At 52.9% G+C, this 12,117-nt stretch overlaps 1 protein-coding gene across 4 annotated transcripts in view; it reads left to right on the forward strand.

Annotated features, from left to right (window-relative positions):
- Nucleotides 1-12,117, forward strand: part of VARS2 (valyl-tRNA synthetase 2, mitochondrial) — a 48,810-nt gene that overhangs the window by 33,641 nt on the left and 3,052 nt on the right. For all 4 annotated transcript variants that reach the window (XM_075323302.1, XM_075323301.1, XM_075323304.1 and 1 more), the window contains exons 22-28: nucleotides 7,124-7,192; nucleotides 9,365-9,443; nucleotides 9,683-9,810; nucleotides 10,066-10,218; nucleotides 10,573-10,773; nucleotides 10,860-10,971; nucleotides 11,892-12,076. In XM_075323302.1, coding sequence (XP_075179417.1) covers nucleotides 7,124-7,192; nucleotides 9,365-9,443; nucleotides 9,683-9,810; nucleotides 10,066-10,218; nucleotides 10,573-10,773; nucleotides 10,860-10,971; nucleotides 11,892-12,076 — 927 coding nt within the window. The remainder of the gene's footprint in view (nucleotides 1-7,123; nucleotides 7,193-9,364; nucleotides 9,444-9,682; nucleotides 9,811-10,065; nucleotides 10,219-10,572; nucleotides 10,774-10,859; nucleotides 10,972-11,891; nucleotides 12,077-12,117) is intronic.

A 12,117-nucleotide genomic window follows, 5' to 3' on the forward strand; every position in this document is an offset into this window, starting at 1 on the left:
TGCATGCTCATGCTTCGGCAGATGCGAGCTTGGGCAGACGCATTCTTCAGGCGGCTGTCGCAAATTTGTGAAGTTAGGTTTTGCCTACTTCTCAGTTTGGTTTATTTCCCGCCCATGGACTGCTTTGGAACGTCCCATGGTTTGGGTCTCCCATAAGGAACGATAAAGAAAAAGAGAATTTTGTTTACTTACCGTAAATTCTTTTTCTTATAGTTCCGACATGGGAGACCCAGCACCCTCCCTGTTGCCTGTTGGCAGTTTTTTGTTCCGTGTGTTTCACCGGCTGTTGTTAGTAGACAGAGTTCTGGTCTTTCCGAGTTTTACTCTTTCTCTACTTATGGGTGGATGTCCTCCTTCAGCTTTTGCACTGAACTGGGTAGATTGTCATCCAGGGAGTGTATATAGCCCGGAGGGAGGAGCTACACGTTTGAGTGTAGTACTTTGTGTGTCCTCCGGAGGCAGTAGCTATACACCCATGGTCTGGGTCTCCCATGTCGGAACTATAAGAAAAAGAATTTACGGTAAGTAAACAAAATTCTCTTTTTATCCCGCCTGCAGAAAATAAATAAGTAAACTTTATGTGATAACTTTGACAAAAAATGGAACTTTATTTCTATTCAAATGAATCTCCCCCCCTCCAAAAAAAAAATAAATTAACTTTTTTTTAATAAAAAAAAAAAAAAAGATTTTCTTAGGAAAAAGTTCTACAATTTTTTTTTAAATAAGGAAATAAAAAAAAACTACTAAAATAAGTAATATATATAATTTATTTTTTCTTCGGCGCTCCATTGGGAGACCCAGACGATTGGGTGTATAGCTACTGCCTCCGGAGGCCACACAAAGTATTACACTAAAAAGTGTAAGGCCCCTCCCCTTCTGCCTATACACCCCCCGTGGGATCACGGGCTGCTCAGTTTTCAAGCTTTGTGCGAAGGAGGTCAGACATCCACGCATAGCTCCACTGTTTTAGTCAGCAGCAGCTGCTGACTATGTCGGATGGAAGAAAAGAGGGCCCATATGGGGCCCCCAGCATGCTCCCTTCTCACCCCACTCTTGTCGGCGGTGTTTGTTAAGGTTGAGGTACCCATTGCGGGTACGGAGGCTGGAGCCCACATGCTGCTTTCCTTCCCCATCCCCCTGAGGGCTCTGGTGAAGTGGGATCTTACCGGCCTCCAGGCTCTGAGGCCGGGCTCCATCCACAGACCCGGAGATCCTGCTGGAATGGAGCGGAGTATCGTCAGGGACAGGCCCTGCAACGTTAAGGTACTCTGTGTCCCCGTACAGTCTATGCACAGACACACTCCAGCGTTGCTGGGTGTGTTAGTGCGCCGGGGACAGTAGCGCTGCGCGCTTGGGCTTTACTCACTGCAGCTTAGCTGAGTGAGTTTATGTGTCGGGAACTACCGCGCCAGCCGCTGCTGGAGCTGCGGCGCGGCTGAGACTTGTGGTGCGCCGGGGACTTTCGCGCTGCCGTGCTTTTATGACGGCAGCGCTTATAAATCTAGTCCCCGGCTTTTGCGGCCTAGTTACGTTTCGTTCCCGCCCCAACCCTGCCAGTCAGGGAAGGGGCGAGACGCTGTACAATGATCAGCGCCGAGGGCTGGAGTCTTATTTACATACTCCAGCCCTCTCACTGGGCACAGGGGGACGCCAGTTTCCCGCTCTTGTCTGGGGCACGCCCACGGCCCGCCCCTCTTCACAGGACGCCGGCAGCCATTCCTGCAGGCAATCTAAGCTGGAGAACGGACACAGGCTCTGGGAGACCCAGCAAAGGGATTCTGGCGACCACTTACCCGCTTATGCGGGCGGTAAGCAGCACCTTGGTGCTGACCCCACTATTGCCACAGTGTTTTTTTTGTGTACTTTATCCTTGTACTTATATTTGCAAGACCATACACAGACACACGCCAGCATTGCTGGGCGTGTTAGTGTGCCGAGGACAACAGCGCTGCGCGCTTGGACTATACTCACTGCAGCTTAGCTGAGTGAGTTTATCTGTGGGAAACTGCCGCGCTGGAGGCTGCGGCGCGGCTGAGACTTGTGGCTGTACGGTCGCTTCTTGGCGATATACCCCTAGATAGCTCTGAGGAGACAACAGCATGTCGTCAGCATAGAGCAAGGGGGCCAAGGCACAGGCTTTCTATGCTGTCTGTACCGCACGTGAGGCTGTTTTACCGGCAGGTTCCACTAACCCCTAATGGGTAGAGTCTCTGCTAGTGGTGGCCCAGAGAGGGCCACCTGTGAAACTGTCCAGAGGACAGAGTTTGCAGTTTTTTTGCTGATAAAATGTCTTGGACTATGAACAAAATTCTAGCAACTTTGCAGTCCAGGGCGGTGACTCAGACCATGGGCATTGTTGAATCAAGGCTCCCCGGTCTCCCTCGGTTGGAACTAATCCGTGCTCCAAGGGGGTCCCATACATCCCAGACTGAAGGCTCTGACACGGACGACAGTCCCAGACAGCCTAAGCGAGCTCGCTGGGAGAGACCCTCGACTTCACACACTGGTCAGGGTCTCAGCGAGAGGATTCTCTGTATGATGAGGTAGCTGATCAGGTTTCTGATCCTGAGACCGCTTTCATTCTGGATGCTCCTAATGGGACGCCATGGTGAATGATCTCATAGCGCCCATCAATACACTGGTGGATATTTCTCCCTCAGCCCCTCCAGTGGAGGAGGCAGCTTCAGCAGGAGAAATTCCATTTCAGGTATCCCAAGCGTAAATTCAGTACTTTTTGGGCCTCTCTGACTCAGAGGAGCAGTCCAGAAACACTACGCTTATCCAGACAAGCTTTTCTCCGCCGCGCCATCCTCCATAGTTGCAGTGGAAGATGGGACTTCACTTAAAGATGCCATTGACAGACAGATGGACCTCTGGTTGAAATCTGTCTGTGAAGCTATCGGCGTGTCGTTTGCTCCGGCATTCGCAGCCGTATGGGCACTCCAAGCTATTTCAGCTGGTCTTGCGCAGATAGACACTGTCACACGTACATCTGTGCCGCAGGTGGCGTCCTTAACCTCGCATGCATTGCGACTTACGCTATTCATGCTGTCCTGGACTCTACGAGCCGTACGCCGGTGGCGTACGCCAACTCCGTGGTTTTGCGCAGACCCTTGGGGTTAAGGGAATGGAAGGCAGCTCCTGCTTCCAAAAAGGGCTTAACCAGTTTGCCATTATCTGGTGACAGACTGTTGGCTGAGCGATTGGATGAAATCATTAAACAGGCCAAGGGTAAGGATTCTTCCTTACACCAGCCCAGATCAAACAAAACCCAAGGAAGGACAGTCGACGTTTCGGTCCTTTCCAGGCTCGGGCTGGTCCCAATTTTCCTAGTCCAAAAGGACTCAAAAGGCTCAGAGGGGCTCAGACTCCTGGCGGGCTCAATCACGCCCAAAGAAGGCAGCCGGAGGAACCGCTACCAAGGCGGTTTCCTCATGACTTTCAGCCCTCTCTCTCCGCATCCGCGGTCGGTGGCAGACTCTCCCGCTTTGGCGGCATTTAGCTGCCACAGGTCAAAGACCGGTGGGTGAGAGACATTTTGTCTCACGTGTACAGGATAGAGTTTTGTTCTCGTCCTCCGGCTCGATTCTTCAGAACTTCCCCACCTCTCGACCGAGCCGATGCTCTTCTGCAGGCAGAAGGAGTGATAATCCCTGTTCCTCTTCAGGAACAAGGTCACGGTTTTTACTCCAATCTGGTTGTGGTGCCAAAAAAGGACGGCTCTTCCGTTCCGTTCTAGACCTAAAACTGCTCAAAAAGCAGTGTAAACCAGGCGGTTCCGGATGGAATCCCTCCGCTCCGTCATTGCCTCAAGGTCTCAAGGAGATTTCCTAGCATCAAGAGACATCAGGATGCTTATCTCCACGTGCCGATTGCTCCAGAGCACCAGCGTTTGCTGCGATTCGTTATAGAAGACGAGCATCTTCAGTTCGTAGACCTGCCCTTAGGTCTGGCGACAGCCCCACGGGTTTTCACCAAGGTCATGGCGACAGTGGTAGCAGTCCTGCACTCTCAGGGTCACTCTGTGATCCCTTACTTGGACGATCTACTTGTCAAGGCACCCTCTCAAGAGGCATGCCAACGCAGCCTGAACGTTGCGCTGGAGACTCTCCAGAGTTTCAGGTGGATCATCAACTTTTCAAAGTTAAATCTGACACCGACCCAATCACTGACATATCTTGGCATAGAGTTTTATACTCTCTCAGCGATAGTGAAGCTTCCGCTGGACAAACAGCGTTCACTACAGACGGGGGTGCAGTCTCTCCTTCAAGGCCAGTCACACCCCTTAAGACGTCTCATGCACTTCCTAGCGAAGATGGTAGCAGCAATGGAGGCAGTCCCTTTCGCGCAGTTTCATCTGCGTCCACTTCAATGGGACATTCTCCGCCAAAGCGATGGGAAGTCGACGTCCCTAGACAGGAACGTCTCCCTTTCTCAGACGGTCAAGGACTCTCTTCAGTGGTGACTTCTTCCCACCTCATTGTCAAAAGGAAGGTCCTTCCTACCCCCATCCTGGACGGTGGTCACGACAGACGTGAGTCTGTCAGGGTGGAGAATAGTCTTTCTCCACCACAGGGCTCAGGGTACGTGGACTCAGCAGGAGTCCACCCTTCAGATCAATGTTCTGGAAATCTAAGCAGTGTATCTTGCCCTACAAGCCTTCCAGCAGTGGCTGGAATGCAAACAGATCCGAGTTCAGTCGGACAACTCCACAGCGGTAGCATACATCAACCACCAAGGCAGAATACGCAGTCGGCAAGCCTCCCAAGAAGTCCGGCGGACTCTGATGTGGGTGGAAGACAGAGCATCCACCATATCCGCAGTTCACATCCCGGGCGTAAATCTGGGGCCTTCGGGGGAGGCCGGACGTCGACCTAATGGCGTCTAGGCACAACACCAAGGTCACGAGTTTCATGGTGTGGTCTTACGATCAACGAGCTCTGGCGGCAGGCGCCTTAGTTCAGGATGGGTCGCAGTTCCAGCTACCCTATGTGTTTCCCCCTCTGGCACTGTTGCCCAGAGTGCTACGCAAGATCAGCTCCGATTGCCGCCGCGCCATCCTCGTCGCCCCAGACTGGCAGAGGAGGTCGTTGTACCCGGATCTGTGGCATCTCACGGTCGGCCAGCCGTGGGCACTACCAGACCGGCCAAACTTACTGTCCCAAGGGCCGTTTTCCATCTGAATCCTACGGCCCTGAACCTGACTGGGTGGCCATTGAGTCCTGGATCCTAGCGTCTTCAGGATTATCTCATGACGTCATTGCCACCATGTGACGGGCTAGGAAGCCGACGTCTGCCAAGATCTACCACTGGACGTGGAAGATATTCTTACCTTAGGGCTCTGCTCAGGGAGTGTCTCCCTGGCCATTTGCATTGCCTACTTTTCTTTCCTTCCTGCAATCTGGTTGGGAAACAGGTTTGTTGCTCGGCTCCCTTAAAGGACAAGTTCCAGCGCTGTCTGTATTCTTTCAGAAGCGCCTAGCACGACTTCCTCAGGTACGCACGTTCCTGCAGGGGGTTTGTCACATTGTCCCTCCGTACTGAGGCCGTTAGACCCATGGGATCTGAACAGGGTACTAATTGCTCTCCAGAAGCCGCCCTTCGAGCCTCTGAGGGATGTTTCACTTTCTCGACTTTCACAGAAAGTGGCCTTTCTGGTAGCGGTCACGTCTCTTCGGAGAGTGTCCGAGCTAGCAGCGCGGTCATCCAAAGCTCCCTTCCTGGTGTTTCACCAAGACAAGGTAGTGCTGCGCCCGATTCCGGAGTTTCTCCCTAAGGTGGTATCCCCTTTTCATCACAATCAGGATATCTCCTTACCTTCCTTTTGTCCTTATCCATTTCATCGATATGAAATGGATTTGCATTGTTGGATCTGGTGAAGAGCACTCAGAATCTACATTTCCCGCATGGCGCCCCTGCGCCGATCGGATGCACTCTTTGTCCTTGTCACTGGTCAGCGCAAGGGGTCGCAGGCTGCCAAATCCACCCTGGCTCGATGGATCAAGGAACCAATCCTTGAAGCCTACCGTTCTGCTGGGCTTCCGGTTCCATCAGGGCTGAAGGCCCATTCTACCAGGGCCGTGGGTGCGTCCTGGGCATTACGGCACCAGGCTACGGCTCAGCAGGTGTGCCAGGCAGCTACCTGGTCGAGTCTGCACACCTTCACCAAGCGTTATCAGGTGCATGCCTACGCTTAGGCGGATGCCAGCCTAGGTAGAAGAGTCCTGCAGGCGGCGGTTGCCTCCATGTAGGGAAGGGCTGTTTTTACAGTCCAAACTTGAGGTATTAATTTACCCACCCAGGGACTGCTTTTGGACGTCCCAATCGTCTGGGTCTCCCAATGGAGCGCCGAAGAAGAAGGGAATTTTGTTACTTACCGTAAATTCCTTTTCTTCTAGCTCCAATTGGGAGACCCAGCACCCGCCCCTGTTTCCTTCGGGATTTTTGTTTTTTCGGGTACACATGTTGTTCATGTTGAATGGTTTCAGTTCTCCGATGTTACTTCGGATTGAATTTGTTTAACCAGTTATTGGCTTTCCTCCTTCTTGCTTTTGCACTAAAACTGAGCAGCCCGTGATCCCACTGGGGGTGTATAGCCAGAAGGGGAGGGGCCTTACACTTTTTAGTGTAATGCTTTGTGTGGCCTCCGGAGGCAGTAGCTATACACCCAATCGTCTGGGTCTCCCAATTGGAGCTAGAAGAAAAGGAATTTACGGTAAGTAACAAAATTCCCTTCTTTAAATCCAGAAAAATCATAACTTCATTATACATGGCCAAAAAAAAAAAAAATTTACTGGGGTTTTTTTTCTCCATCTCTGAAAATGGTAATCACAATTAATCATTAAGTTCTATTCACCCCAAAAAGGCGCCATAGAAAACTAAACCTTGTGAAAAAAAAACCCCAGACTCTTAAACAGTTAAATCGCTGGGAAGATAAAAAAATAAAAAAAATATGATTCTTGAAAAGTAGCGTTAAAAAAAATGCTGACTCTAAAAAACACGCACTAAAGGGTTAAGAAGCGTTTTATTTTATATATATTTTTTTTTTCTCCCTGTCACATAATGCTATCACTCCAGCACTTCTTTTGCGTCTTTATTACTTTCCTTCATTTTATTCTCACAGAACCTGCGGGAGAAGCTGAAGGAGGGAAATTTGGACCCACGAGAGTTAAAAGTAGCCGAGTCCGGACTGGTAAGAACAAAGGGACATCCGATGCACAAATTACACCGCCAAAGATAAATGGAACCTCAGGTCACTGCACAGAGCAATGTGATTGTGCAAATAATACCGCCATGCAGTGCTCAAAAACAAAAAAAAAGCGCTATATCTTGCCACAAAGTACTGCCATACTCTGCAAAACAAAACAGTACTCTGCAATGCACAAATAATACCGCAATGCAGTGCCGAAAAAATAAAGCTATAGTGTATTAGAAAGCATTGTCATACATCGCAAATAACCATACAATACAAAGTACGTATAATACCGCCACACAGTGTACAGGGTAGAGGTAGTAGAGCTATATTACTTCTAAAAACACTGTCATAAGCTGCAAAAAAAAAAAAAGTTATACAACCGCCATACAGTGTCCAAATGAAAACTAAAAAAACACTGCAAAAAATAATAGATCTATATGGCACCTTACAATACTGCCATACACTGTAGAGCAGAAATGCTGCAGTAACACTTGCGGAAGTTCAAGTATAGCTTGAGTGATTCCTGCACAGTCGCCCTGCGGTGGAGGCTCCTGGGACAGTTGCTGTGACTTCCTGCGCAGTCGTCCTGCGGCGGAGGTTGCCGGGACAGTTGCTGTGACTTCCTGCGCAGTCGTCCTGCGGTGGAGGCTCCTGGGCAGTTGCTGTGACTTCCTACGCAGTCGTCCTGCGGTGGAGGCTCCGGGGACAGTTGCTGTGAATTCCTGCGCAGTCGTCCTGCGGTGGAGGCTCCTGGGACGGTTGCTGTGACTTCCTGCGCAGTTGTCCTGCGGTGGAGGCTCCTGGGACGGTTGCTGTGACTTCCTGCGCAGTCGCCCTGTGGCGGAGGCTCCTGGGCAGTTGCTGTGACTTCCTGCGCAGTCGCCCTGTGGCGGAGGCTCCTGGGCAGTTGCTGTGACTTCCTGCGCAGTCGTCCTGCGGTGGAGGCTCTCGGGACAGTTGCTGTGACTTCCTGCGCAGTCGTCCTGCGGTGGAGGCTCTCGGGACAGTTGCTGTGACTTCCTGCGCAGTCGCCCTGCGGTGGAGGCTCCGGGACAGTTGCTGTGACTTCCTGCGCAGTCGCCCTGCGGCGGAGGTTGCCGGGACAGTTGCTGTGACTTCCTGCGCAGTCGTCCTGCGGTGGAGGCTGCGGGACAGTTGCTGTGACTTCCTGCGCAGTCGCCCTGCGGCGGAGGTTGCCGGGACAGTTGCTGTGACTTCCTGCGCAGTCGTCCTGTGGCGGAGGTTGCCGGGACAGTTGCTGTGACTTCCTGTGCAGTCGCCCTGCGGCGGAGGTTGCCGGGACAGTTGCTGTGACTTCCTGCGCAGTCTCCCTGCGGCGGAGGTTGCCGGGACAGTTGCTGTGACTTCCTGCGCAGTCGTCCTGCGGCGGAGGTTGCCGGGACAGTTGCTGTGACTTCCTGCGCAGTCGCCCTGCGGCGGAGGTTGCCGGAACAGTTGCTGTGACTTCCTGCGCAGTCGCCCTGCGGCGGAGGTTGCCGGGACAGTTGCTGTGACTTCCTGCGCAGTCGCCCTGCGGCGGAGGTTGCCGGGACAGTTGCTGTGACTTCCTGCGCAGTCGCCCTGCGGCGGAGGTTGCTGGGACAGTTGCTGTGACTTCCTGCGCAGTCGCCCTGCAGTGGAGGCTGCGGGACAGTTGCTGTGACTTTCTGCGCAGTCGTCCTGCGGTGGAGGCTGCGGGACAGTTGCTGTGACTTCCTGCGCAGTCGCCCTGCGGTGGAGGCTCCCGGGACAGTTGCTGTGACTTCCTGCGCAGTCGCCCTGCGGTGGAGGCTTTCGGGACAGCTGCTGTGACTTCCTGCGCAGTCGCCCTGCGGCGGAGGTTGCCGGGACAGCTGCTGTGACTTCCTGTGCAGTCGCCCTGCGGTGGAGGCTCCCGGGACAGTTGCTGTGACTTCCTGCGCAGTCGCCCTGCGGTGGAGGCTCCCGGGACAGTTGCTGTGACTTCCTGCGCAGTCGCCCTGCGGTGGAGGCTTTCGGGACAGCTGCTGTGACTTCCTGTGCAGTCGCCCTGCGGTGGAGGCTCCCGGGACAGTTGCTGTGACTTCCTGCGCAGTCGCCCTGCGGCGGAGGTTGCTGGGACAGTTGCTGTGACTTCCTGCGCAGTCGTCCTGCGATTAATCATCATTTCCTGTCTTTTTCTTCTCTCAGATGAAGGATTTCCCGCACGGGATCCCGGAGTGCGGCTCCGACGCCCTGAGGTTCGCTCTTTGCTCCCATCGAGTACAAGGTGAGGCTCGGTCTCCTGTCTCCGGCCCGCACCATCCTGGAGGTGCACAGCGCTAGAGGAGACGCATTTTGTGTTTTTTTCCTGAAACAGCGCCTCCTTTCTCCCCTGGCCATGTCTGGTACTGCAGCCCGTCACATTGTGGTGCTCCAGGCTGCTCGTGGGGCTGTGCGGTACATTTTTTGCCATGGTATATACCGCAGACGTGACGCCGTCCTCGCCCTTCCCCTCTTCTCTTCCAGGTGACGACATCAATCTGGACGTGGCTTCGGTCCTCGCTGTGCGCCATTTCTGCAATAAAGTGTGGAATGGGGTGAAGTTCGCGCTGTCCTCCCTGGAGGAAGGGTTCACCCCCGCACCAATGGAGGAGGTGAGGGACGCTTCTGTTATGTCCTCTGCTCTCGTTAATCCCTTAAAGGGGCGGTCCAGGGCTGATATATGGCGCGTGCACTCATCAGCACAGCGCCGTACACCGTGTAGTGGCCGTTTTAGGTACTGCAGCTCCTATTACAGTGAATGGAGCTGAGCTGCAGTACCGGAGATCGGCCACTACATAGTGTGTGCAGGGTAGATGGGAAATGGCGCCGTCTTTGTGGTCGGAGGTGACATTACTTTTCCTTCTCAGCTGCGGCCGTCGGACCCCCTGGACCGGTGGCTGCTGGACCGGCTGCGGCAGGCGACGGAGGAGTGCGAGGACAAGCTGCAGAGCTACGAGCTTCACCAGGTCACCGCCGCCATCCACGGCTTCTGGCTGAAGAACTACTGCGACATCTACATAGTGAGTGCACGACTACAACCCCCAGCATGCCCGGGCTGTTCCCTGCCGGGAGTTGTGCCATTTTTGCAACAGTCCTGTGTCTCCCCCTCCCCCCTCCATTCATCATTGATGTGTCCTGGTGGTCCCAAAGAACAGAGTAGAAAATATATATATATTTTATTTCCCTGATCTATGTCAAATAGTCACAGTTAAAAAAAAAAATCTCGCACCGTTTTGTGCACGCAGCTCCCGTGCAGACTGATGTGCAGGCTCTGACTATCTGGGATTCTTTGTAGTCTGTCACTATGGCGATGCATTAGTCTGCAGCGGAGCTGTGTGCATATTGTAACACACTTATACATTTTTTACTTATAGGAAGCTGTAAAGCCCGTCCTGAAGGGTCCCGGCGGCTCCGACGCTCGGCAGGTGCTGTACCGGGGGGCGGAGGTGACTCTTCGGCTTCTTGCACCCTTCACCCCTTTCCTCTCTGAAGAGCTGTGGCAGCGATTGCCGCCATCGCCCCCATGTCAGGCGGCCAGCGTCTGTGTGGCAGAATACCCGCGCCCCGGGCACACGGTACGGTGTATCTCGCTGCAGCCGCGGGTTGTGTGTACCGATCCCTGTGTTATGGCGGTCACTCATTGCTCCCGCTCCTCCCGCAGGGTCACTGGTTGTATCCGGAGGAGGCGCGGCGCTTTGACTTCGTATACTCGGTGGTCCGGACGCTCCGTGGACTGAGGAGTGACTACAACCTGACGAAGGCCAGGCCGGAAGGTAAAGGGGGACCGAGAATCAAAGACCATAAACCCTGCAACTTCCTAATCTCGAAAATAATGAATGAATTGGGCCCTAAATATGTTAGGTTATTTCATTTTATTCCCATGCGTTCAATTTGGTGCTGCTGCTTAAAAGGCTATGGACAGAATCGGTCTCCTTCCCCCCTGACATCTGACAGTGTCATTTCTTATTAGAATCAGTCTCCTTCCCCCTCTCTGGCAGCTGACAGTGTCATTTCTTATCAGAATCAGTCTCCTTCCCCATCTGGCAACTGACTATGTCTTTTCTGATCAAAATCAGTCTCCTTCCCCCTCTGGCAACTGACAGTGTTATTTCTTATCAGAATCAGTCTCCTTCCCCCTCTATCAGCTGACAGTGTCATTTCTTATCAGAATTGTTTTCCTTCCCCCCTCTGGCAGCTGACAGTGTCATTTCTTATTAGAATCAGTATCCTCCCCCCCTTTGGCAGCTGACAGTGTCCTTTCTTATTAGAATTAGTATTCTTCCCCCTCTGGCAGCCGACACTAATTTCTTATCAGAATCAATCTCCTCCCCCCTCTGGCAGCTGACAGTGTTAATTCTTATTCTCCTGCAGAATATATCTTTTTGGTTTTGCTGCCGTGCTCCTCTCCTGGTTAGCAGTGCCACAAGGCTGATCACTGTAGAGCCCTGGCTGTGCAGAGACTGGGCATGTGTGACCACCAGCGCTCTGCCCATTGGGTGGTCCTGCACATTGTACAGCGGGTGGCGCCGCACTGTATAGGAAATATTCTTCTCTGGATGATATATGTAACACCATGTAAATGGCAATAAAATGTTTTTATGACTTATGCACCTAATATGGTATTTAACTGATAAGAAATATTTGCATAAATTTGGACACCCACTTTAAGTACGGTAACTGCTTTATTCTCCAGTTTGTATCTGCTGCTCCCAAGAAGACGACCTGCTCTCTCTCCAGTCCTTCCTGTCTCCGCTGCAGACCCTCTCCTTCTCGGGCCCCCTCCACCTCTCGGGGGCCGCACCCCAGGCTCTCAGGGGGGGTCCTGGCTGGGCCTCAGAAGAAGTCACCCCTGACTGTCACGTGTACATGAACCTGAAGGTAAGTTATCGATCTGTCAGAGGACGCCCACTATCCACCCC

The sequence above is a fragment of the Anomaloglossus baeobatrachus genome, chromosome 9, assembly GCF_048569485.1.
Source record: "Anomaloglossus baeobatrachus isolate aAnoBae1 chromosome 9, aAnoBae1.hap1, whole genome shotgun sequence".
NCBI classification, from domain to species: domain Eukaryota; kingdom Metazoa; phylum Chordata; class Amphibia; order Anura; family Aromobatidae; genus Anomaloglossus; species Anomaloglossus baeobatrachus.